This window comes from Phalangium opilio, unplaced genomic scaffold (genome assembly GCF_054372755.1).
Source record: "Phalangium opilio isolate 3A_F unplaced genomic scaffold, DU_Popi_V2 ptg000042l_1, whole genome shotgun sequence".
Lineage (NCBI taxonomy): Eukaryota > Metazoa > Arthropoda > Arachnida > Opiliones > Phalangiidae > Phalangium > Phalangium opilio.
The window spans coordinates 9,137,013-9,160,248 of record NW_028324166.1 but is presented as its reverse complement, the minus strand read 5'-3'; the positions used below and the strand labels follow the sequence as shown (position 1 = coordinate 9,160,248).

The 23,236-nt window shown below is 37.5% G+C and overlaps 1 protein-coding gene and 1 long non-coding RNA gene across 5 annotated transcripts; both read right to left on the bottom strand.

The window, feature by feature from the left end:
* Window positions 1-1,302: 1,302 nt before the first annotated feature.
* Window positions 1,303-20,611, bottom strand: LOC149679024 (uncharacterized). 4 transcript variants are annotated; one of them, XM_089836849.1, is made up of 11 exons: window positions 20,481-20,611; window positions 20,310-20,385; window positions 20,128-20,241; window positions 18,162-20,062; window positions 18,026-18,084; window positions 17,526-17,681; window positions 17,294-17,436; window positions 16,876-16,996; window positions 14,293-14,446; window positions 3,645-5,739; window positions 1,303-3,041 (listed from the first exon to the last, which is right to left on the bottom strand). In XM_089836849.1, the coding sequence occupies exon 10, from the start codon at window positions 5,489-5,491 to the stop codon at window positions 3,653-3,655; it is 1,839 nt and encodes a 612-aa protein (XP_089692975.1). In that variant the 5' UTR covers window positions 5,492-5,739; window positions 14,293-14,446; window positions 16,876-16,996; window positions 17,294-17,436; window positions 17,526-17,681; window positions 18,026-18,084; window positions 18,162-20,062; window positions 20,128-20,241; window positions 20,310-20,385; window positions 20,481-20,611; the 3' UTR covers window positions 1,303-3,041; window positions 3,645-3,652. The 4 variants fall into 4 exon arrangements, with proteins under 4 accessions (XP_089692975.1, XP_089692976.1, XP_089692978.1 ...); XM_089836850.1 differs by lacking the exon at window positions 14,293-14,446 and having other exon boundaries at window positions 18,162-20,385; XM_089836852.1 differs by lacking the exons at window positions 17,294-17,436; window positions 17,526-17,681; window positions 18,026-18,084; ... (2 more) ...; window positions 20,310-20,385; window positions 20,481-20,611 and having other exon boundaries at window positions 16,876-17,116.
* A 781-nt stretch (window positions 20,612-21,392) lies between these two features.
* LOC149679023 (uncharacterized) lies at window positions 21,393-22,074 on the bottom strand. The gene is made up of 2 exons (XR_016366203.1): window positions 21,653-22,074; window positions 21,393-21,579 (listed from the first exon to the last, which is right to left on the bottom strand). It is a non-coding gene; the product is annotated as an uncharacterized LOC149679023 (long non-coding RNA).
* Window positions 22,075-23,236: the final 1,162 nt, after the last annotated feature.

The window sequence follows — 23,236 nt, the reverse complement described above, 5'->3', positions numbered from 1 at the left end:
TTTTATTTGCTTAACATCGAGAGCAATGCATTTAGAACTTGTTAGTGATCTGTCAACTGCTGCATTTCTCGCAGCACTTAAAGATTCGTAGCCGGAAGAGGAAAATGCAGTGATATATATAGTGACTGCGGTTCTTATTTAGTTGGAGCAAACCTCGAACTCAAAGAATTTCTGAAATTGATACATAGCACATTCAACCAGAATAAAGTGTCAGGATGGCTTGCCGACCAAGGAATCAACCGGCATTTTAAACCACCAGCGGCTCCACACATAGAAGGCCTTTGGGAAGCTGGTGTAAAATCAGTCAAATATCATTTAAAAAGGATTGTTGGGAACGCTAATCTTACATACGAAGAAATGAACACCCTCATATGTCAAATTGAAGCGTGTCTGAATTCAAGGCCGCTGAAGGCGCTAAGTACAGACCCAAATTACCTTTTAGCATTAACCCCAGGTCACTTTTTAATTGGAGATGCTCTGACAGCCATTCCAGAACCTGACCTTACCAGCGAAAAGGTCAACCGACTATCTAGGTGGCAATTTGGTCATTAACTTCTCCAACATTTTTGGCAAAGATGGAAAAATGAATTCCTGTCGCGTTTTCAACAAAGGCCAAAATGGGCCGCAGCAAAGAAAAACTTGGCAATTAACGACCTTGTTTTACTGAAAGACGAAGACCTATCTCCCACTAAGTTGAAGATGGCAAGAATTCTCCAACTTCCCCCTGGAGCTGATGGATTAGTTCGGGTGTTCACTGTGAAAACCGGCACAGATAAGCAACTTAAAAGACCAATAGTGAAGTTATGCTGAGCGTTGATTTTCAGTCAGTCAGTGAGTCATGTTAGAACCAAGATCTAGAGAAAAATCTAGTATAGGGGAAAAATATACCAAGAAAACGTTTCATATTCCTTACCACTATGCACCTAAATACATAACAACATAAATTCTAAGCTGTCACCGAGTAACGCTACTCCTACCACAATAGCACTTTAGAATCTTTCCCCCTAAACGAAAAACCCCTAAGAAAACATGTTTTGAAGAGAAAAAGAAGTCAGTCGCGAAACTTTAGGTAAAGGTAGTGGTCCATTCGACTACAAATAAAAGATATGTGTGTTTTTTGATAATCTTACTAGTCAACAAATTTCTACACCTTTTATACACGAGCACGAACAAGTCAGCACTTTGATTTATATAGATATAGGTTAAGAAACTAGTTAATTTTTTGAATTCTTATTTGAAACAAATACTGTCTTGATGCGAAATTTAAATATCTCCTTATATGAAATTTAATCGACACAAAATATATTTTAAATTTTACAGAAAATACTCGTAAATTCACGAGAAAAAGATGAATTCGTTTCGCAAATAAATTGATTCTTTAATTCTTGAAAATGCCATTAAGTTCGCTAGACAGTATTTAAAATGGTATGTTATCGATTGGGCGTGTTATCAAAACAGCATTGTCCAAAACAGCTTTTTCATAAACGCGTTTGCCATTATAGCCATTTCTCGTTCAAGCGCATTTTGATTACAGCGTTTATATCTTGAGCGTACGAAAGTACGCCTTTTCCAAAATATTGTTGTTTATCTTCATTTACTTCCCAAAATAATATGCCTTTTCCAAAAAATTATATTTTATATTTACTTCCGATATAACATTACTCCTTTTTGCATAATATTGTTCTTTGTCGTATATACTTAATATAATAGGTATTTCCCTCCCTATCAATCACAGTTTGGGCGGAAACAGCAACCGCGGTTTTGGGAAATAGCGCTGTATTGAGAAACGCGGAAACAGCAACCGCGGTTTTGCTTGTACGCGGTTTTGCAAATTGCTGTTTTGTGAACCGCTTTATTCCAAAACGCTCTTTTGAAAACCGCTCAACTACCCGTGAACCATTTAAAATAAAGTCTTCGTTATATTTGCGAGACTCACGAATAAAAAAGTTAATGAATTATTTACAAAAAAATTACAAGGTTGAAATATTTCGTGAAAACGTTAAGTTGAAATTATTGAATTATTTGGTATGGAATTATCGCGAAAACTTGAAAATAAACGCGAAGTTCTTGAAAATGTTCACCAAGACCATCGACGTCAAGCCCATTAATAAAATGTTGAAAAACAAAAACTCATTTAAATATTTTAAAATCTGTAAATGGTTTTAAACGTTCGTGAATCTCGTCTGAATTCACTTATTCTTGAAATTGTTCAAAATATATAAAGACTAAATTGGAAATAGCGTCAATTCTTCAAAGTCAAAGTGGAGAATCCCGACCTGAGGAAGTTGGTGACTCACTGGAAGGCAGTCCAATGATGAGGAAAGTCAAAGGTCGTTTGTGTTCAAAGTATAGAAGAGGGAACACTCTTTTGCCGGCACCGTTTAGTCGAGGGGGACGTGTCCAGTTGTCGGGACAGTTATCGAATTGACGGACATCAATTCCAGATGAAGGGAAAGTGAAAGGAACCACGAGAAAGAACTTCAAGAAGATACTTAAAGGGAAAGTGAACTAACCACTTAAATCTAAATAATGGTCGTCTGTCCATTTTCTTTTAACAAGTTTTACAGGTTGTGCTTGACCACAATGTCCTTATTCACAAGCAGAACCTGTCTTCTCAGTAGAAGGGGGGGTACGGTTTAGATTAAGGGAAATACTGGGTTTAGATTAAATATGAGGTTAGGTTAGATGAGGGGGAAAGTTAATTTGGTTTAGGATTAAGGTTGGTGGGTTCTATGAAGTTTCCCCTTCCCCGAGGTGAGACTTCCTCAATTGGTGGTCAGTTTGCTTTTCTTAGGAAAGGGTCAAAATTGAAAGCGTAGTTCTTTCCCTTGGTCCTGTCCTCCACTCGCTCAAATTCATAAGGTTCATTTCCCTTCATTTGTAATTGATAGCTCGACCTTATCCGTTATCCGTCTGGACTTCTGATGCGTACGCGACGAACACTCGTGTCGTTTCATCCGGAATGATCCCACGCGTTCGCGTACACGTTCACCCTTCTGCCTTCCCAACTTCTATGGAGTGATGATGAGATGGCGTTAGTCCTGAAAATAAATGAAACGTGTCTGTTACGTATAAATACATTGTTTTTTTTTCACGTACACTTGGATACAACAAGAAGAAATTTTGTGCCCTCAAAACAGGATCATCAAAGTTTAACGCAACCGAAAGTTGATGTTAAGTGCCTGTGACGTAGAAGGTGAAAAAAAAAACGAGGAATAAGTTCAATCTTAGGGAGATTCTAAGAGTGGCTAAAAGTGTGCTTCTTTTTTAGGGTAGAATGAAACTAAAATAGCAATAAATATGAGACGGAGCAATAAACAAGATAATAATTATTTTGGGGTAGGAACATGTCCAATTTGGCGATATTTTTGAAAAGGTATAAATTTATCAGTTGATAAAAACAGGCGTATATTTAGCCGCTCCTGAAATGTTCTTCTTAAGCCTAGTTTAAACATTTTAATTTAAGCGCTCTTGCGTAATTATGACGTCAAAGGGGAAAGAAAATAATTTTCGCGCATTTCGATTTAAACGGTGAACCTGAGTTTTAAGTTATTTCTAAAATTTGCATCTCGGGGTAAGTTGGATTTTAAATGTGACTCCCCTTTAAGATAACGACTCTTTTGCGCGGTATTCAGGCAACTTACCTTCTCAATTATGAACTGTTGTGTGTCCAGAATGGGATTCCAAATTTTTCGTTGCTTTCTTCTGTCGAGGTTATTTTTATAGTTGACGTACCGGACATGTTGATTGTCCCTTGATTCACCAAGTTGATCTGTTGACTTTGACTCCCCGGCACAGAAATGTTTGTGGTTTCCATATTCTTTACTTTTGCCAATAGAGATGTCATCATCTTTGATAAGGTCTCCGTCAATTGCACTGGCTCCCTTTCCCGGGCCTCAATCGCGTCAATGTCCTTCCTCGAAGGGCTGGCGGTGTTTATGTCGATCGTCTTTGTCTCACTCGATCCGCTTAATTCCGATCTTTCTGGCTTCAGTTTTTCGATCTCACTCTCTAATTTATCTTTTTCAGTCCTGAGCGACGAGAGCATAGATTCCAATCTTTCCTTGTCTTCGTTCAAGACGGATACATCCTCCGGAAGATTGGAAGTCTCTTCATCAGCATCTTCAGTCTGAACGTGTCTCGATTCCGCCGCCGGCCTCTTCACTCCTTCATTCGAAACTTCTCTTTCTTGGGCCTTTCTTTTTTCGTTTTCAACAAACAATTTTTCGATTTCTTTTTTAACGGAATCTTTCACATAGGACAAGGCGGTGTGGCCAACATTATCAGTCAGGTGAGTTTCGGCGCCGTTTTCCAGCAACAATCTGACGACATCCAAGTGGCCTTTTTGGGAAGCGGCATACAAGGGTGTAAAGCCATCTTTCTGTGCCTGATTGACGTGCGCCCCCCTTTGGATCAAGTGACGGACTGCATCCAAATGACCTTTCTGGGAAGCGATGAACAATGGTGTGGCGCCGTTATTAATGGCTTGATTAACTAGCGCCATCTTTTGGATCAAATGACGGACGACTTCCAAGTAACTGTTTTCGGAAGCGACGTACAAAGGTGTCGCGCCATCTTTCTGTGCCTGATTGACTTGCGCCCCATTGTGGATCAAGTGACGTATGACATCCAAATGACCATTTTCAGAAGCGACGATTAAGGGTGTGACGCCATCTTTCTGTGCCTGATTGACGTGCGCCCCGTTTGCGATTAACTGAAGGATGACATCCAAGTGACCATTCAGGGAAGCGACGTACAAGGGTGTAGCGCCGTCTTTCTGTGCCTGATTGACTTGCGCCCCCCTTTGGATCAAGTGACTGATGACATCCAAGTGACCATTTTCAGAAGCGACGACTAAGGGTGTGACGCCATCTTTCTGTGCCTGATTGACTTGCGCCCCGTTTTCGATTAACCGAAGGATGACATCCAAGTGACCATTCAGGGAAGCGACGAACAAGGGTGTAGCGCCGTCTTTCCGTGCCTGATTGACTTGCGCTCCATTGTGGATCAAGTGACGAATGACATCCAAGTGACCATTTTCAGAAGCAACGATTAACGGTGTGACGCCATCTTTCTGTGTCTGATTGACTTGCGCTCCATTGTGGATCAAGTGACGAATGACATCCAAGTGACCATTTTCAGAAGCAACGATTAACGGTGTGACGCCATCTTTCTGTGTCTGATTGACTTTCGCCCCATTTTGGATCAAGTGTCTGACGTCATTTAATTTTCCTTCCCGGGATGCCAAGAATAAGGGTGTTCTTTCATGTTTATCGATGGCCTCAATTCGAGCTCCGTTTTCAAGAAGTAGTTTGACGACTTCTGCATGGCCATTTTGGACAGCGACGTGTAACGCCGTGCCTCCATTTTTCTCCTCCTTTTTGTTTGGGTCTTCCCCTCTCGCCAATAATGTCTTTACTCTATTTATGTCACCATCCCGGGAAGCTTCGTGTAAGTTCGGAATGCCTAGTATCTTCCTGAACACCGCCATCAGTTTCCAAGGGTTTGACTCCTAAGGAAATCCTTGTTTCATTTCGAGAAGGCGATTGTGGACCTTAATTTCAAGGGCCCCTTATTGGTGACTTCGTAATTCGGGACATGTTTCACCTCAACACATTGGTTTGTTGGAAGTATACTAATGACTGGTGACGTCAGGGATCCGCTTGGTGTTCGGGAGCTTCATTTTTGTTTCTCGTTGTCGGTTGACGCTCATTTCATTTCAGCGCGTTCTTATTTCGGCTGAAAACATTGAAGCAACTCCGTCAAAACCAATCATTGTAAAGCTCTAAAATATTTCATCTAAAATCCGAAATCGTAATGTTAAACTCTATGGAGCTTAACATTATGAGGTGGAAAAATTTTTGCGAGTTAGACCCAAGGTTTCGCAACCAAGGGGGTACACTTTTTTCACAGCCTAACTTTACAGCACTAGCAAAGGCTGTAAAGGTATAGTATCTCATTTCTCGTAGTGTAAGGTTAACTTGGCCTTTTTGTATAGGTTTCAAAAAAATATTTTTAAACCACGCGCTAGCTCACGCGCCAGCACAAGCTGCATTTCAATAAAAGTTTCAATTCAAATATCGCGCTAAATTTCACCATTTTGATTCTCTAATTAAGTTCACGTGATTTTTTAAAACTTTTTGGGCCTATTTTTTGTCTTTCTGAGCCTTAGGTTAAATGATCACAAAGAAATAGTTGGAGAATTTTTATAATTTTCACATGGTTTCAACGAATATTTAGCATAGTGTGTTTTTATACAGTGCATTGTATTATCCGACCATTCCAATTTCCAGATGTAAGTTACGATTTAGTGAAATACTATATAATTAGTCTTAAAAAATTGGACGATTGAGATTGACTATTCCAGAACTAATGTATTCCCAAATAACGTTTCTACCCAAAAAGGGAAAGATATTATACAAAAACGAGTTTGCTTCGCAGTCCTTAAAAAACTGCATTTTTACACAATCCGCGACACTTTTTCAAACCCACAAAGGGCCAGAAATTGGAAATTATTTTTGTATTGCAATTTGAAATTAAGTTTAATCGATATTTGGTTTTAATTGCGTAGTTCAAACATTTGTTATGATTAGAGATTTTACAACAAAAACGGGTATAAATGCGGCGTTTCGGAACAAAGAGCTAAATCAAGGACGATTATGACTCGAGTTCGAATTGAAGTTTAAAACTTATACAAGATGTAACAACTAGAGATGGGCCGATACCGATGCCATATCGGTATCGGTACCGATATTTGGCTTTAACCGATATATCGGTATCGGTTATAAATGAACCGATATTTTTACCCGATATCTTTTAAAGAAAATAAATACTTATGTTAAGATTAGATAGCCTAAACTCTGAGAAAGCACAGTTTTTCATCTATTTTTGGATAACGTTACTAATGTTCAAAATGGTTTTGTCGTATGATAAGCCAGTTTTATAGTTTCAAGTACCGAAATTGGATCGAGAATCATCTACACTCTAAGAAAATGGAGTGTGCTTTAACACCTTTAAAAGTAGTTTATATGGGTCCAAATTTGACACGGTTACAGGTGTTGATTTACACCCCTGAAAGGGTTTAATAACACTTATTTGAGCAATTGGTGTCAAAGATAAGAATAAAATGGTGCAACAGAGGTGTAGTTTAACACCTTTTTAACTCTTATATCGAACTAAAAGTTAATTTTTTACCCTCATATGAGTGTTGTGCAATTCCTTAAAAGGTGTGGCATAGCACCTTTCCGAGTTTAAATAACGCTTTTAAGAGTGTCGCATAACACCTTTCAGAGTGTCGCTTGACACCTTTCAGAGTGTCGCTTGACACCTTTTCTAGAGTCACATGACACCTTTCCTAGAGTCGTGTGACACCTTTCAGGGTGTCTGATGACACTTTTAAGAGTGTTAGATTTTATGGCAAATAGCTCTATATTCATAGCAATGTTCCACCTTGAGAGAACTTAAGAGGACAGTTCTAACATCCAGAGCTATACCCCTTTAAGCAAGGGTAGTTCTCGCATGCAATGGAAACTGCGTAAAAACTTGGCCACTTGATCGACTTAAAATCCAGCGTGAAACTGCATGATAAGTTGGTCATTTTCACTGACTAAATAACTTCTGAAAAGGCAGAAAGTTTTAAATCTGTACAAATTCATCGGGTATTAAATTGGTTTTGGAGGAAATAATATCATAGCAGTAGATAAAGACGTACTCGTTTAATTTAATAATCTCTTTTCACTAAGAGTTTTTCGAGCACCAGAAACGGGTTGGACCTAATCTACTCTACAATATAAAAAAAAAATAAATCCGTTTAGTACTCTAATTTTTCTCAAAACAAAGATAAGACATGTCACAAAAACATGTGTCTCACATATTTACCTCTCAAGCTGGCGTTTATAGTCGCCCTACTGTGAGGCCAGTACCTATCCTAGTCTCGATTTTTAGTGTCACACAATACTTTTAAGGATATCGCATAACACAAGAATGCAATAGCGTTGCTAGGTTTTAAAATTTGGGGGGGGGGGGAAGGGGCTTAATATTATTGTTCGTATATTAAAGAAAACTTTTATTGATAAAGAGTACGGAACCGAGTTATTGACTGAGACAATTGTGGATGAAAGAATTTCACTCGTTATTTGTAAGTTTAGTTTTCGTTTGCTTTTAGTCCCCACAACTATTTGATACTGAAATTCATCTTTACAAAGATGAAACTTAACGAACTTTTCATTGTAATTTTTATACACTATATTGCTACAGAATTTTAGGAGGCTACTAGCAATTTTTTGGTATAGTTTACGGATTATTTTGAGGTGGCTAACTTTGAAATTTGGGGGCGCTATAACCCCCATAAAAGGCCTAGCGACGCCACTGCAAGAGTGTCGCCTAACGCTTTTAAGAGTGTCATCTAACACGTTTCAGAGTGTCGCCTAACACGTTTAGCTGCATTTTATGAATGTACAATACCGCGTGATTACCAATTTCCTTTTTAATTTTTGTTTAAAGGATAAAAATATATTCTTTCATGAATATCATCTTTAAAAAAATGTTTAGAAATTAACTTTTTCAATAATTTTTTACTGTTCGGATTGACTTTAATATTAAAACATAAATGAAAATGAAATACCTTTTTTAAGAAACCCGCAGTATTATAATTTTTTACCTCTCCGAGTGACGTATGTCACGGAAAGGTTCTAATTTCGACGTGTCTGTCTGTGTGTGTGTCTGTGTGTCTGTCTGTTGTTATTGACTTACACCCCAGGGAACCGCGTTCGCAGTTTTCAAATAGGAGCAAACGTTTTCCCAAATTCCGGACAGCATTTACAGTTCCCGGAAATATGGAAAATTGCATTCCACTTACAATGGCTAATATCCATTGCCTATCTAACGCCACTATCCTCAGGCCATTTGTCCATCTTACTGACGTCTATAACCCACCTTCATCTGCTCTTTGTCCATCCCACATGGACACCAGTCTGTACACACTGGCTTCTACACACGACCATTTTCTGGTCTCTGTCCATCCCACTTGGACACCAGTCTGTACACACTGGCTTCTACACACCACCATCTTCTGGTCTTTGTTCATCACACATGGAACACCAGTCTGTAAACACTGGCTTCTAATCCCCACCATCTTCTAGTCTTTGTCCATCCCACATGGACACCAGCCTGTACACACTGGTTTCTAAACACCACCATCTTCTAGTCTTTGTCCATCCCACATGGACACCAGCCTGTACACACTGGTTTCTAAACACCACCATCTTCTAGTCTTTGTCCATCCCACATGGACACGAGCCTGTACACACTGGTTTCTACACACCACCATCTTCTGGTCATTGTTTTTGTCCATTCCACATGGACACCAGTCTGCACACCTGGCTTCTACTCCATCATCATCCTTACGGTTAAGACATACGCGGCGATCGGCCAGGGTTACGAGAAACGTCCGACCTCCCTAAGGTGGGGCTTCCACCAAAGGTTCACGCAATTGCGCTGTTCTTATCCATAGCTGCGATTCGAAACCCTTATATACTACCTATTTTAGTAAGGCAAAGCAACCGGCGTATGCTTCATTTCAAACGCCAATATTAGTCAAGTCTCTCAAGAATGTTTAATTGTTCTTTTTTAAAACGATGTAACGTTCAATAAGGCGAACAACTAACGAAGAAAATATTAAATATTAATTATATTTATTTTAATATTTAAGATAATCTTGTTTCTCAATTCAAAATTAATACGGAAAGAGTTAAAAAGCAGTCTATGTTATTGTCTGTGTGTGTCCGCCCGTTATTACACTAGTGCCGCAGTGCGCTGCGTTAGAAATTCGTTTTCTTTTGATGTGTAAAGAAATCCTACAGAACCATAATATTCCCTTTATCCTTAATATAAAGTGAATATGATGAAATATTTTTCGTAATTATGATAAATTTAGTGCTTTTGTAGCTTTAAAGCTTTGTTTCATTTTGATATTCCAAAGATTTTTTTTAATATTATTATTTGAAATGGCTGTTTATATATTACTTAAGCTATACTACATCTGTATATAGAATAATCCTTGGTTCAATAATTTCATGAAGAAAGCTAAGATCTAGACTCCGGCGGGTAACTCTAGTATTACTTGCAATAAGCTTAGTGAAATATAGAGTAAATAATTGAGGCCTGAGGTGAAGTAAACTTTGGGTTTTGATTTTCGTGTCTGGAATGAAGAGACATCAACGGTTCAGAGTGAGCCGAAAGTTAAATACACTCTTAAATAATCAGGTTAAGATTTTATAATAGAAGGAAAGATCATGGTGGCAATTAGATTAGTAGGGCTAAGCTACAGAGTTTTTATTCTCTTTATGGTGCGTATTGACTATCAGTGCGTCTAGCTACAATTTAGCTTTGGTATTATTTAACGCTAACACTCATGTTGGCAAACTAAGAATATTGTTGAGGTGAGACGAGACGATAGTGTTTACACTGCTAACCAGTTGTGAATGTAGCTATCAGAATATAGGGTAAACAGCTGAAGCGTAGACTTCGTTTCCTGTTCTTTTTGCCATTAACTGATTTCCATGTGTCCAAGATTTATTCTTATTTTATGCAAAATGTCGTCTGCTTTACTGTATATTCGCTATGCTTGGAATACTGCTTCAATATTTCGTAAATGTTTACTTCAAAAAAGAGAAATAATTCCATATCTACACTCTAAGAAAATGGGGTGTGCTTTATTACCTTTAAAAGTAGTTTATATGGGTCCAAATTTGACACCGTTACAGGTGTTCATTTACACCCCTGAAAGGGTTTAATTACGCTTATTTGAGCAATTGGTGTTAAAGAAAAGAATAAAATGGTGCAACAGAGGTGTAGTTTAACACCTTTTTAACTCTTATATCGAACTAAAAGTTAATATTTTACTCTCATATGAGTGTACACTCTAAGAAAATGGGGTGTGCTTTAACACCTTTAAAAGTAGTTTATATGGGTCCAAATTTGACACCGTTACAGGTGTTCATTTACACCCCTGAAAGGGTTTAATAACACTTATTTGAGCATTTGGTGTTAAAGATAAGAATAAAATGGTGCAACAGAGGTGTAGTTTAACACCTTTTTAACTCTTATATCGAACTAAAAGTTAATATTTTACTCTCATATGAGTGTACACTCTAAGAAAATGGGGTGTGCTTTAACACCTTTAAAAGTAGTTTATATGGGTCCAAATTTGACACCGTTACAGGTGTTCATTTACACCCCTGAAAGGGTTTAATAACACTTATTTGAGCAATTGGTGGCAAAGATAAGTATAAAATTGTGCAACAGAAGTGCAGTTTAACACCTTTTTAACTCTTATATCGCACTGAAAGTGAATTTTTACTCTCATATTAGTGTTGTGCAACTCCTTAAAGGGTGCGGAATAGCACCTTTCAGAGTGTCGCGTAACACCTTTAAGAGTGGGAGATTTTTTGGTAGGATAGTAGTAGAAATTCTAATACTTTTCCTAGACTTAAGAGCAAAACCGATGACGTAAAAACACTATAGTAGCTACATTTTGACCACTCATGAGGCATTACTCAAAAATAGAGTATGGTTTTCCTGTTTAATTAAATTTTGATTATCCGCCATTCCGCAGTATTATTAACAATTAATGCTATATTCATAGCAGGGTTCCATCTCGAGAGAACTTCATCACCTATAGGAAGGAAAGTTCTCACATGCAAAACTATACCTCTTTAAGCGAGGGTTGTTGCATATAAAGTCATTTTTACGGGTTTATACACTTCTGAAAAAGGCAGAAAGTTTTCAATTCGAACAAATGCATAGGGTATTAAGTTAGTTTTGGAGGCTATAATATTCAAGCAGTAGATATAAACGTTCTTGTTAAATTTAATAATCTCTTTTCACTAAGAGTTTTTCGAGCACCAGAAACGCGTTTAATCTAATTTGCACTACAGATTTTACAAAAATAAATCCATTTAGTACTATAATTTTTCTCAAAATAATGATAAAACATGTCACAAAAGCAAGTTCCCCACTTTGGCTTCTCAAGCTGGCCCTACTGTGAGGCCAGTATCTAACCTAGTCTCGTTTTTTAAGAGTGTCGTTTAACACGTTTAGCATAGTTTTATGAAGGGTTCAACACCGCCAGATTACGAATTTCTTTGTTAATTTTATTTAAAGGATAAAACTGTTTTCTTTCATGAATATCATCTTTAAAAAAGGTTTAAAACAATTACGTTTTTCAATAATTTTTTACTGTTTGTATTGACTTTAATATTAAAACATTAATGAAAAATAAATGAAAGACCTTATTTAAGAAACCTACACTTTAAATTGGCCCCTAAAAACTTAACACTTCCATTTCTTAGAGTGTAGGTAAATAACTTTGTAGTAGTAGACCTCTTGACTCGGAGAGGTAATATTTTGGTTTTCCCAACTTGTCATGTTTAATTTCGAACGGTGTTTTAATAGTGTTATTTTACACCGAATTTACACTTTAAATTGGCCCCTAAAAACTCACGGTAAAAAAACTCTCTTTTGGGTGTTTTTACGGTGTTTACACCGTTTTAACACGTTTTTTACACTTCCATTTCTTAGAGTGTATAGAGATGGGCCGATACCGATACCATATCGGTATCGGTTTGATATCGATTTAATCGATGGACCGGGTAAAATATCGGTATCGGTACGTATCGGTTTCCCAAGTATCGGATCATATCGGTATCGGTTTAAACTGGTATCGGCCCATCTCTAGTAACAACACGCATATGTACACCTTTTCTGAATGTATGATAAATGTCAGAAATACGACACTGCTTTTAAAGCCACTCAGAATGAGGGACCTCATTTTAGGAGTAGCAGGTGTAAATAACGAAAGGAGTTAGAGACGCTAGCTTCCGTAGTGTAGAATACAGTGGGACCTTGAAACGTCATAGAATTTGTAACTAACGTAGTGCCATCTTTGGAACTGTATTGTAAATAAGAGCAGAACCTTAAAAGTTTTGCCTTAAAATCTCGCGCCGCAAGGTATTCTGGGGACCTCATTTTAGGAGTAGCAGGGGTAAATAACGAAGGGAGTTAGAGACGCTAGCTTCCGTAGTGTAGAATACAGTGGGACCTTGAAACGTCATAGAATTTGTAACTAACGTAGTGCCATCTTTGGAACTGTATTGTAAATAAGAGCAGAACCTTAAAAGTTTTGCCTTAAAATCTCGCGCCGCAAGGTATTCTGGGTAAAGTAAAATGGCGGGTGTCGATGTTGTGAAGTCGTCTCATAAATCAACCCAATATAATTATTATATTCAATCGCGAGTAAACAGCGATTTAAAGAAGAAAGATAAGTCTACAATTTGCAATTTGAAGCCGGGGAAATCCTCAAAATGTGATCAAACTTGTTTTGCCGTAAGTGCGCGGTTAGAGAGTCGGCCCAGTGAGCCAAGGCTTAGTGGGAACCGTTGGATCAGGATCATCGACTGTATCTGTGACTAAAGAAATTAAAACAACTAAAACTGTATTGAAGGATGCAAAAACGACATTTAATTCCATTTCATTATCGAATAAGGAATTTACCAACTTTAAGAATGCATGTTTCTAATTCAAGTGCACCTTAATGAATAAACATTACTCTAACCCTAATTGTCACTCAGTCGTAAGCAGACGAACACTAGCAGACAGGAGAAAATCGATATCCCAGCATGCCTTTTGAATCTTTGCTGCCACGCTATTGGTTGCAAAATATCATACTTATTTTGAATTATAGGCGGCGCGACCGAGGCGTTTTCTCTTTTCTGTGTGTACGTTTGAAAGTCCCACTGTATTCTACACTACGGAAGCTAGCGTCTCTAACTCCTTTCGTTATTTATCCCTGGGAGTAGTAAAGCGAAATTTTACTCGAACTAAGTTTTCTTATCTCTTCCACCCTGAAAAATTTAAATGCTAAAAGCTCATTTTGTATTTTTTCGCCTTAATTATTTGACAGGGATAAGTTTTTACGGGAACAGATTCTATATAATTTCATGCGTGAAAATCCAAGCTCCCTTGATCTCGAAACGCCGCATTTATACCCGTTTTTGTTGTAAAATTTCTAATCATAACAAATGTTTGAACTACGCAATTAAAACCAAATTTCTCTTATCGATTAAACTTAATTTCAAATTGCAATACAAAAATAATTTCTAATTTCTGGCCCTTGGTGGGTTTGAAAAAGTGTCGCGGATTGTGTATAAATGCAGTTTTTTAAGAACTGCGAAGCAAAACTCGTTTTTATATAATTGATCAATTGATAGCGAGCGTGTTCTAAACTGCACTCACTTGGATTGAGACTCAGCGGCGCGTCAGTGTTTTGCAGTAAAAATATGGGATTGACCTTGAACACTTGTTTTCCCAACTCGAGAAAAGATCGTCCGCTACAAGATGATTGGAACCTTTCACTTCAGAAATTACTCCAGAAGTGTCCCATAAAATCCTATAATTTTAAAACTGTCCTACAAAATCTCATATTTTTAAAACTGACCTATAAAATCCTCTCTTTTTAAAACTCGTACAGAATGATTTATTTTTGAGCTGACCTATAAAATCCTATATTTTTAAAACTGTCCTAAAAATCCTATCTTCTTAAAAACTGTCGTATAAAATCCTATCTTTATAAAAATATCCTATAGAATCCTATCATTTTGAAAACTGTCCTATAAAAACCCACTTTTTAAAACTGTCCTATAAAATCCTATCTTTTTAAAGCTATCGTATAAAATCCTATAATTCTAAAAATGTCCTTTAAAATCCTATAATTTTAAAACTGTCCTATAAAATCCTATATTTTTAAAAGTGTCCTATAGAATCTTATCTTTTTGAAAACTGTCCTATAAAATCCTATCTTTTTAAAGGTGTCCTATAGAATCCTATCTTCTTAAAAGTGTCCCTAGAATAATATCTTTTTAAAACTGTCCTATAAAATCCTATCTTTTTTAAAACTGTGGTATAAAATCCTATAATTTTAAAACTCTACTATAGAATCCTATCTTCTTAAAAACTGTCGTATAAAATCCTATCTTTATAAAAGTATCCTATAGAATCCTATCTTTTTGAAAACTGTCATATAAAATCCTATCATTTTAAAAACTGTCGTATAAAATCCTATATTTTTAAAGGTGTCCTATAGAATCCTATCTTTTTGAAAACTGTCCTATAAAATCCTATCTTTTTAAAGGTGTCCGATAGATTCCTATCTTTTTAAAAGTGTCCTATAGAATCTTATCTTTTTGAAAACTGTCCTATAAAATTCGATCTTTTTGAAAATTGTCCTATAAAATCCTATCTTTTTAATGGTGTCCTATAGAATCCTATCTTTTTAAAAGTGTCCTATAGAATCTTATCTTTTTGAAAAGTGTCCTATAAAATTCTATCTTTATGAAAATTGTCCTCTAAAATCCTATCTTTTTAAAACTTTCCTATAGAACAATATATTTTTAAAACTGTCCTATAAAATTCTATCCTTTTGAAAACTGTCCTATAAAATCCTATAATTTTAAAACTGTCCTATAAAATCCTATAATTTTAAAACTCTACCATAGAATCCAATCTTTATAAAACTGTCCTATAAATTCCTCTCTGTTTAAAACTCGTACAGAATGATATATTTTTGAGCTGGCCTATAAAATCCTATATTTTTAAAACTGTACTAAAAATCCTATCTTCTTAAAAACTGTCGTATTAAAACCTATCTTCTTAAAAACTGTCGTATTAAAACCTATCTTTATAAACGTATCCTATAGAATCCAATCTTTTTGAAAACTGTCCTATAAAATCCTATCATTTTAAAAACTGACGTATAAAATCCTATCTTTTTAAAGGTGTCCTATAGAATCCTATATTTTTAAAGGTGTCCTATAGAATCCTATCTTTTTAAAACTGTCGTATAAAATCCTACAATTTTAAAACCGTCCTTTAAAATCCTAACTTTTTAAAATTGTGGTGCAAAATCCTATAGTTTTAAAAGTCTACTATAGAATCAGATCTTTTAGAACTGTTCTATAAAATCCTATCTTTATAAAACTGTCCTATAAAATCCTATATTTTTGAAAATTGTCCTATAAAATCCCATCTTTTTAAAACTGTCCTATAAAATCCTTTCTTTTTAAAACTGTCGTGTAAAATCCTATAATTTTAAAGTGACGTATAAAATCCTATAATTTTAAAGTGACGTATAAAATCCTATAATTTTAAAACTGTCGTATAAAATCCTATAATTTAAAAACTGCCCTATAGAATCCGATCTTTTTAAAACTTTCCTATAAAATCCTAAAATTTTAAAACTGTCCTATAAAATCCTTTAATTTTTAAACTGTCCTATAAAATCCTTTAATTTTAAAACTGTCCTATAAAATCATATAATTTTAAAGTGTCCTATAAAATCCTATAATTTTAAAACAGTATTACAAAATCCTATAATTTTAAAACTGTCCTATAAAATCCTATAATTTTAAAACTGTCCTACAAATTCTATAATTTTAAAACTGTCCAATAAAATCCTACAATTTAAAAAATGTTCTATAAAATCCTACAATTTTAAAACTGTCCTATAAAATACTATAGTTTTTAAATTGTAATATAAAATTCTATATATTTGGAAAATATGGTCAAAAATCGTATAATTTTGAAATTTGCGCGAATTTTAAGCAACCCAGGGGCTGATTTTCCTAATATTGTTGCTTAACTAGTTATAAACACCTAGGTATGTTATGAGTCTAAGAACTGAACTTTCAGTGCGAAAAATTTTATATTTTCTGGAAAAAATACCTATAATTCCAATAAATATTTTCGAAATTCGGCTGGGGGCCCTGTAACTCGATTCGACGTAGTTTTCCCGAACAGAAATTCTATCTGTCGTTAAATTACCTGGAAAATGTCTTTGACGGTGTTTAGAGAGACCTAAGACTCCGTTGTTTCATGGTGCGCGTATTATAGATGGCCGCGGGTCATTGAAATCCTGGAATATGCATCGAGTTTTGTAATTGACCTACAAAACATAACTCGAAATTACAAATACGTTTAGCCAGTTCTTGGGTTTACGAAAATTCAAAAATTGCACGATTAATTTGTGTTTAAAATATAATTGTCCAAATGAAGAGTTGACTTGTTTATAGCTCAATTATATTCTTAGGAAATATCCCTATTGACATTGACAACTAGCTTTTGATCTCAAGAATAATTGGGGAAAAATAAATTGAAGGAAGCAGTTGGGGAATCTGGGAATTAGGCGCTAACCCTGAACAAGTTGTTTCCCGGACTGAACCTCTATTTATTCAAGTTCTACCTTTTCAATATCTTTGTCGTCGATTGAGAGGAAGATAAGAAACTATTTGAAAATGAACTTTAGCATTTCGATGTCAGTATTAGGATTATTCCACTTTGAATGAGTTTGGGTGCCTTTCTGACCCTGCCGAGAAGGAAAGACCACTTGAATTTAGAAAAGGATTGATATGGGCGCAATTAATATTAATGCAACACCATGATTCAAGAAAGAACTTTCGAATTGATGAAGTTACCTCGAAAGACTTTGTTTCTTTATGAGAGATTCGAGGGGCGTTTCACTCCGCTTTTCCGTGGAGCCGACCACTTATTCTAAGCTCGTGTCTTCACTTGCTGCTCTTCGACGCTCCCGAATGACGAGTGCCACTACTCCATGAAACAGCTCCCAAATCCTGCAAATTTTTAATTTGACCACTTTAATCCCAAGCACCAATTCAATACTGGAAAGTATCTGGGTATAACGACCCAAGAGGTTTCCCGAGACCCCGTAAAAGATGCTAGGAATCGTCAAACCCTCTAAAGTTTTAACCCACTGTATACATGAAAAACTATATTGGATACGACATTTTTGGGTAATAAGGCAAGTCATCTATAACTGCGTCCTTGCTCTCTACTCAATGCACTACAATTAAATTTTGTCCCAATTTCCCTTTCTTGTTTTCCTCACGAAAGTTCAATAGATCTTCTACACATTTTAATCCAAAAAGAGTTTGCATTACTAGAAATGTTTATTAACCTCATTTTTTGTTCTCTGAAATTCTATGAAACAAAAACGAAACCAATCTTCCATTTGTCCTATGTAAAGAATGTTAATATTTTCGCTTGACTCTCCGCGAATGGCGGAGTACTTATGTACTTGAAACAACACTTACCATTTTGATCTCTCTGGGTTGTTGGACTGGTTCCTTTTCGCACTTCGATGGGCAACCTTCTCACACTCGTCTCTCTCCGAGCAACGCTCTTATTAATCAAAGTTGCGACACACGATTGTATTGTAGCCCAACGAAACCAAGGTGACCCTTTTATCTCCATCAAGTGTTTCATGCGTCACGTGATTTTAGTTAGATTAAGTCACGCCATTTCTTTCTCAAATCACCATAATCTGCCCTGAATTGAACCTCTCTTTCTCGCTTACTAATAAATCTACCTTGATAAGTTCTTTTTATCGGAGATTAGAGACTAACTCGATTGTTTTTCGTGATAAGTTCAGGCGATTGCGAGAGCCTCCCCATGGGTTTCAAAGTGTGAAAGCGGCTCCCTGGTGTTATCATTCGTACTCCTTCACCTTTCCAATCTGAAGAGTGTCATTCTTCCCAGAATTAAACAGATACGGAACATTTTTGAGTTTAATTCCCCTTATCAATTTTGAAGATAAGACAGGTAGTCAACGAAAACAACAAGCCACTTGAAAAACGTCTATCTTTAGATACAAGAATGACACTCTCTATTTGTTTAGCGGAGACCAGAAACTAGTAAATTTGACCTGAGCCAGGAAAGAAGGTGTTGTCCGGGGTATTTTAAGGAAGTGGAAACTTCTTGGCTGACACTAAACAATCTTTACACCCTCTCCCATGAAATATGAGCATGATGTTTTTTTAAGAAACTAACCTTTTTTTCTACAACTTTCAACTTGGATAAAACTATGCTTAACTTGGGGTTTATTAATAAAGTGAGCATTCTCTAACCGGTCTTTTAGCTGGATCCTTTGAGTCTATATAATTTGTATGTCCAGGAAAAACAGTAGGCACAGCTCCTTTTTGAAGCTTCCTATTTTCAAGCCTGAATTTTAAAATCCCAAATTGATAGAAAATGCTTTTAAAAATAGTTATCCCTTTAAATACTAATTGGTTTGGTAATTGAAGACCGAAATAATTAAACGCCGCGCCCAACAAGTAAAGACAACATTTAAAAATGGTGAATGGCTTGGGGAAAGTACGTCGTCATTGGTCAGGGCGTCACCTCAAGGTTTTTCGCCACATCTGCCCCTCTACACGTTTATAAATCTTAGAAAATTGGTTCAAGAGGTCTTGTTTTTTTAATCTATCATTGCTCTACATTTTTTGAACAAGGAGGATGGGACTGGGTTTTTTATCTTGAAAAACGGTTGTAAGTATACTGAATTTCCAGTTTTGAAATTAGGAATTAATTTTTAGTAAACAAGACGACCCAAGGGCTGGGCTCGTAATAGTAGCCACATCTTGTCGTACTTAAAAGGCGTACAGAAAATTTTATTAGCCCCTCGATGCGCTACCTTTCACTGTTAAAATGATTACTTCAAATTTGTTTACCACTGCTATATTTATAATAGTTTCACACGAAAGGAAAAGTGAGTGACTACCCCCACGATGCGCATCCTTTAACAGTGGTAAAACGAAATACCCGTAAATAACCATTAAAAGAAGTACAGAAAATCAGAGTGAAAAGACTCTCGATGCCCTTACAAAAAATTGTAGCCCTTAATCCTTACTTCAATAGACCCTAAAATAAAAAAAACAAGCTGGGCAGTCAAAAGCTGAGAGGAGCAACCGCCACGAAAGGGGGGGATGAAAAGGGAGGGCAGTTCGGTTCAGTTCAGTTCTTTGACCAATGAAATACCTTATTTTTCACCTCCCGAGTCCCACTGCCAATTTCCCAAATCATAATATCGTCTGCTCGACCAAAATCCAAACATTAGGCTTAAGCTTGTTGATTTAGCGATCTTTACTTAATGCCAAGTTTACCCTCGTAATATTGTATATTATATTTGAGATATTTCGTAAATGGGGAAGTAAATCTATATATAAGTCAAGACACGTTAACAATATAATTAATTTGATGTTTTACCATAATATTTACTACCTCGATTCCATCGAAGTAAAGGTTGTCTGCACAAATTCCCACAAACCCACCATCAAGCATCAACCAAAGACAAAAAAACAGTGCTGTGTTATGTTCAGCACTGAATATTGTAACCTGCGTTCAGGAATATTAACCATAAATGTCAACGCCGTATACTATAAGACTTCGGTTTTATCGATTACAGTTGACTGAACGCAGTTCAAGGAACCAATCAGGTTCGTCATACGGGTTGTCTTTTCCCAGCAAGCTCTGCGGCTACTGGAAAAACCGTTGGGATTTTTGAACGATTAGTTTTAAGTGCGTATAAATTTACTTAGGTTATAATTGTAATATCCTTGGCCACAAGCTAGTACCTTCATTTAAAATACCCTCTCGTTGTGTTTACAACATAGACTTAAAGGGGAACTCTGCTCGGTTGGCGCCCCTATAGTGAAACTTTCCTGTGTAGCTCCAAACGCCGAGAAAATGTGCTGCCGCCTAGGCGAAAAAGCTTGCAACTCAGTTTATTTCTAACGAATTTTCTACTCCCCCCTTTCTCCCATCCGTTACCGCTCCAACGACGAAGCCACGCTTCCTTTAGGTTCGCCAAACCCCCCTCCCCCATGGATGATGCTCGTGTCACGTGACCGTTGATGGTAGGGATAGCTTAAGAATGTTAAACGGGGGGACGAAAAACGCCAGACTGGGTTTTCTTTTTGCCCCTATATAGAGTAGTGGCACTCCATGTTAATTTCACATAGAGCGTAACGTAGCCAAAGGCAGGGAGGTGCCATTACTCTATAGTCTTACTGCCATGATTTTCCTGGGGACTGCGGTACCAAGAAGGGATTCGGAGTTTTTAGAGGGCATAGGTTTGAATTGAAACCCCCTAACATTGCAATACTATTAAGTTTTTTCTCTGTAAGAAGGAGGTACCTCCCCCCCCCCTTTTTTTAAATAAGGGCAGGGTAGCTTCGACCACCTGAATAGTTTGACAACCAAACACCTATAGTTGATTCCTTTATTCCCTTTTCCCAATGCCATACACATGCCTTTCAATCCATTTTCTCACTCTCTATGTGCTAATGGCTAGTAGCTATGAATAGAAAGGTCTTTTATAAAGATTCACTATTTTTTCGATTCGATATTTTCAACTTAAAATGAAACTATGGAAACAAATATCTATACTCCTGTTTACACGCACTTGAGAAACCGTACTTGCCATTATATATTGGCTAATGCTCCTCAACTTTTACAATACCGTCAAGTGAGGTTGAACAAGAGTATATAATGAGCATTTTTATTTATTTCTTGGAAAAACTGAAAAAGTACATTGGTTTGAACGTTCTTCAAACGAAAGGGACGTGATCCTTCTTTATATCCTGTGAACACCTGACGTGAAATGATTTGGTTATCCCGATCTAATTCCTTATATCGTGTGATATTTGCGAAGTGTTTCGAACATACTTCTTTCTGAAATGAAATGACTCGTTAATCGCTTTACAATTACCTTTGCCATGTGTATTTGGCGAGTTGTTCTGGGTACACTTTATTATGAAAGGCGGCGATTAAATAATGTTATAATCACTGCAGTAACCATAATAGTGAGTGGCCCCTCGACGAGACTGATATCTATCTCCATTTCTTCTGTGACCACATTCCAATGCACCTAAACATTTCTTTTATCTCCTTTTAAAATAATGAGCGAATGAACTTGTATTCAAGGTAGAAATGTCAGAACCGGCCGATATTATGGGTGTGTTTGGGAAGCACTAGCCACCCGGAATTTCACTTTAAAGCAGAGTTGATACTAAGAAATGGGTAGGAAAACCTCAATTACCCTCCCGAAATTAACACCATCCGCCAAGACTGAGAAATGGTATACATTCATGGATCTGGAGGGAATTCTTAGAAGCCAAACAAAAATAAAATCACATTTCTGGTTTACAGACCCCCTTTACCTACTAACTATAGAAAATTTCGGAATATAAATACTCGGTGGTGGGGGATGCGGTGCTCTCAGTAATGAGAGCTAGCGAACTCCCTAAGCCGTTTAAGGTAATGTTCCGCACCAAGGACCAGATCACCAAGGAGCCGGCGGTGCTGTTTCGGCGCCTAAAGGTCCTTAATGCAGGTTTTGCCACTGAACGCTGGAAATGTATCCGGACGTACGTGGACAGGGCCGTACGGTACTGGGTACTGCTAATTGATGGCTCCTCATTGGAAGCCATTAAGAATGCTGGTTTCGTGGGCTATACTGGAGTGGACAAGGGATCCTTCAAACTCCTTCAGAACACGGAAACCACTAAAACCACTGTAGCCGAGTCTGCGGCGGGGGGTGGGACTAGCGAGATGGGGGATCTCGCGGAGGAGCTCTCTGGTGTCGCTCTAGGCACAGAGGGGGAGGGGGGGGGTGGCTCATTCGGAAGTCTGTTCTTCCATGGATGAGTCCACCCTACTGGAAGAATCGGATGGGACCCTTCGGGGTTCAGCCGATGAGCGTTCTAGTGGTCCTGGTGAGGGGGAGGATCTTGGGACTGGGAGCTCGCCTGTCGGGGGGGGGAGGTGCCATTAGCCCTCTCGGGACCGATGAGGTGTAGCTAGGTCCCTTCTGAACCCCTCTCTTAGGGACCATGGGGACGCTACGTGCAATTCAAATCAACTTGCACCATAGTAAGGCGGCCTCTGCGGTACTCTGCAGGAGGTTTGCTATAGAGGGTCTTGATCTGGCCCTCATACAAGAACCGTGGATTTGCCATGGCAAAATCCTCGGTCTTGACGCGGCGGGGTCACTATTCTATGACCAAACTGCTGCTAGACCTAGGGCGTGTATTTTGGTTCGGAGGGATCTTTGTTGTATCTCTCTACCGCTGTACACATCCCAGGACACGGCGGCCGTGAATCTAGTCCTGGCCACTGGGCATGCCAAGTTGACTATCACGGCTGCCTCCGCATACTTTGCCCACGACGCGGACTCTCTCCCGACAATTGAGGTGATCAATTTGGTCAATCAATGTGAAAAGAGAGGGGACAAACTAATCATTGGCTGCGATGCCAATGCTCATCACATCACGTGGGGCAGCTCTGACTGTAACAAGAGGGGTGATGATTTACTAGAATATTTAGTTGG

Coding starts and splice junctions, on each gene's coding strand:
- LOC149679024 (XM_089836850.1), bottom strand. CDS start 5,491: ATGGCGGTGTTCAGGAAGATACTAGGCATTCCGAACTTACACGAAGCT.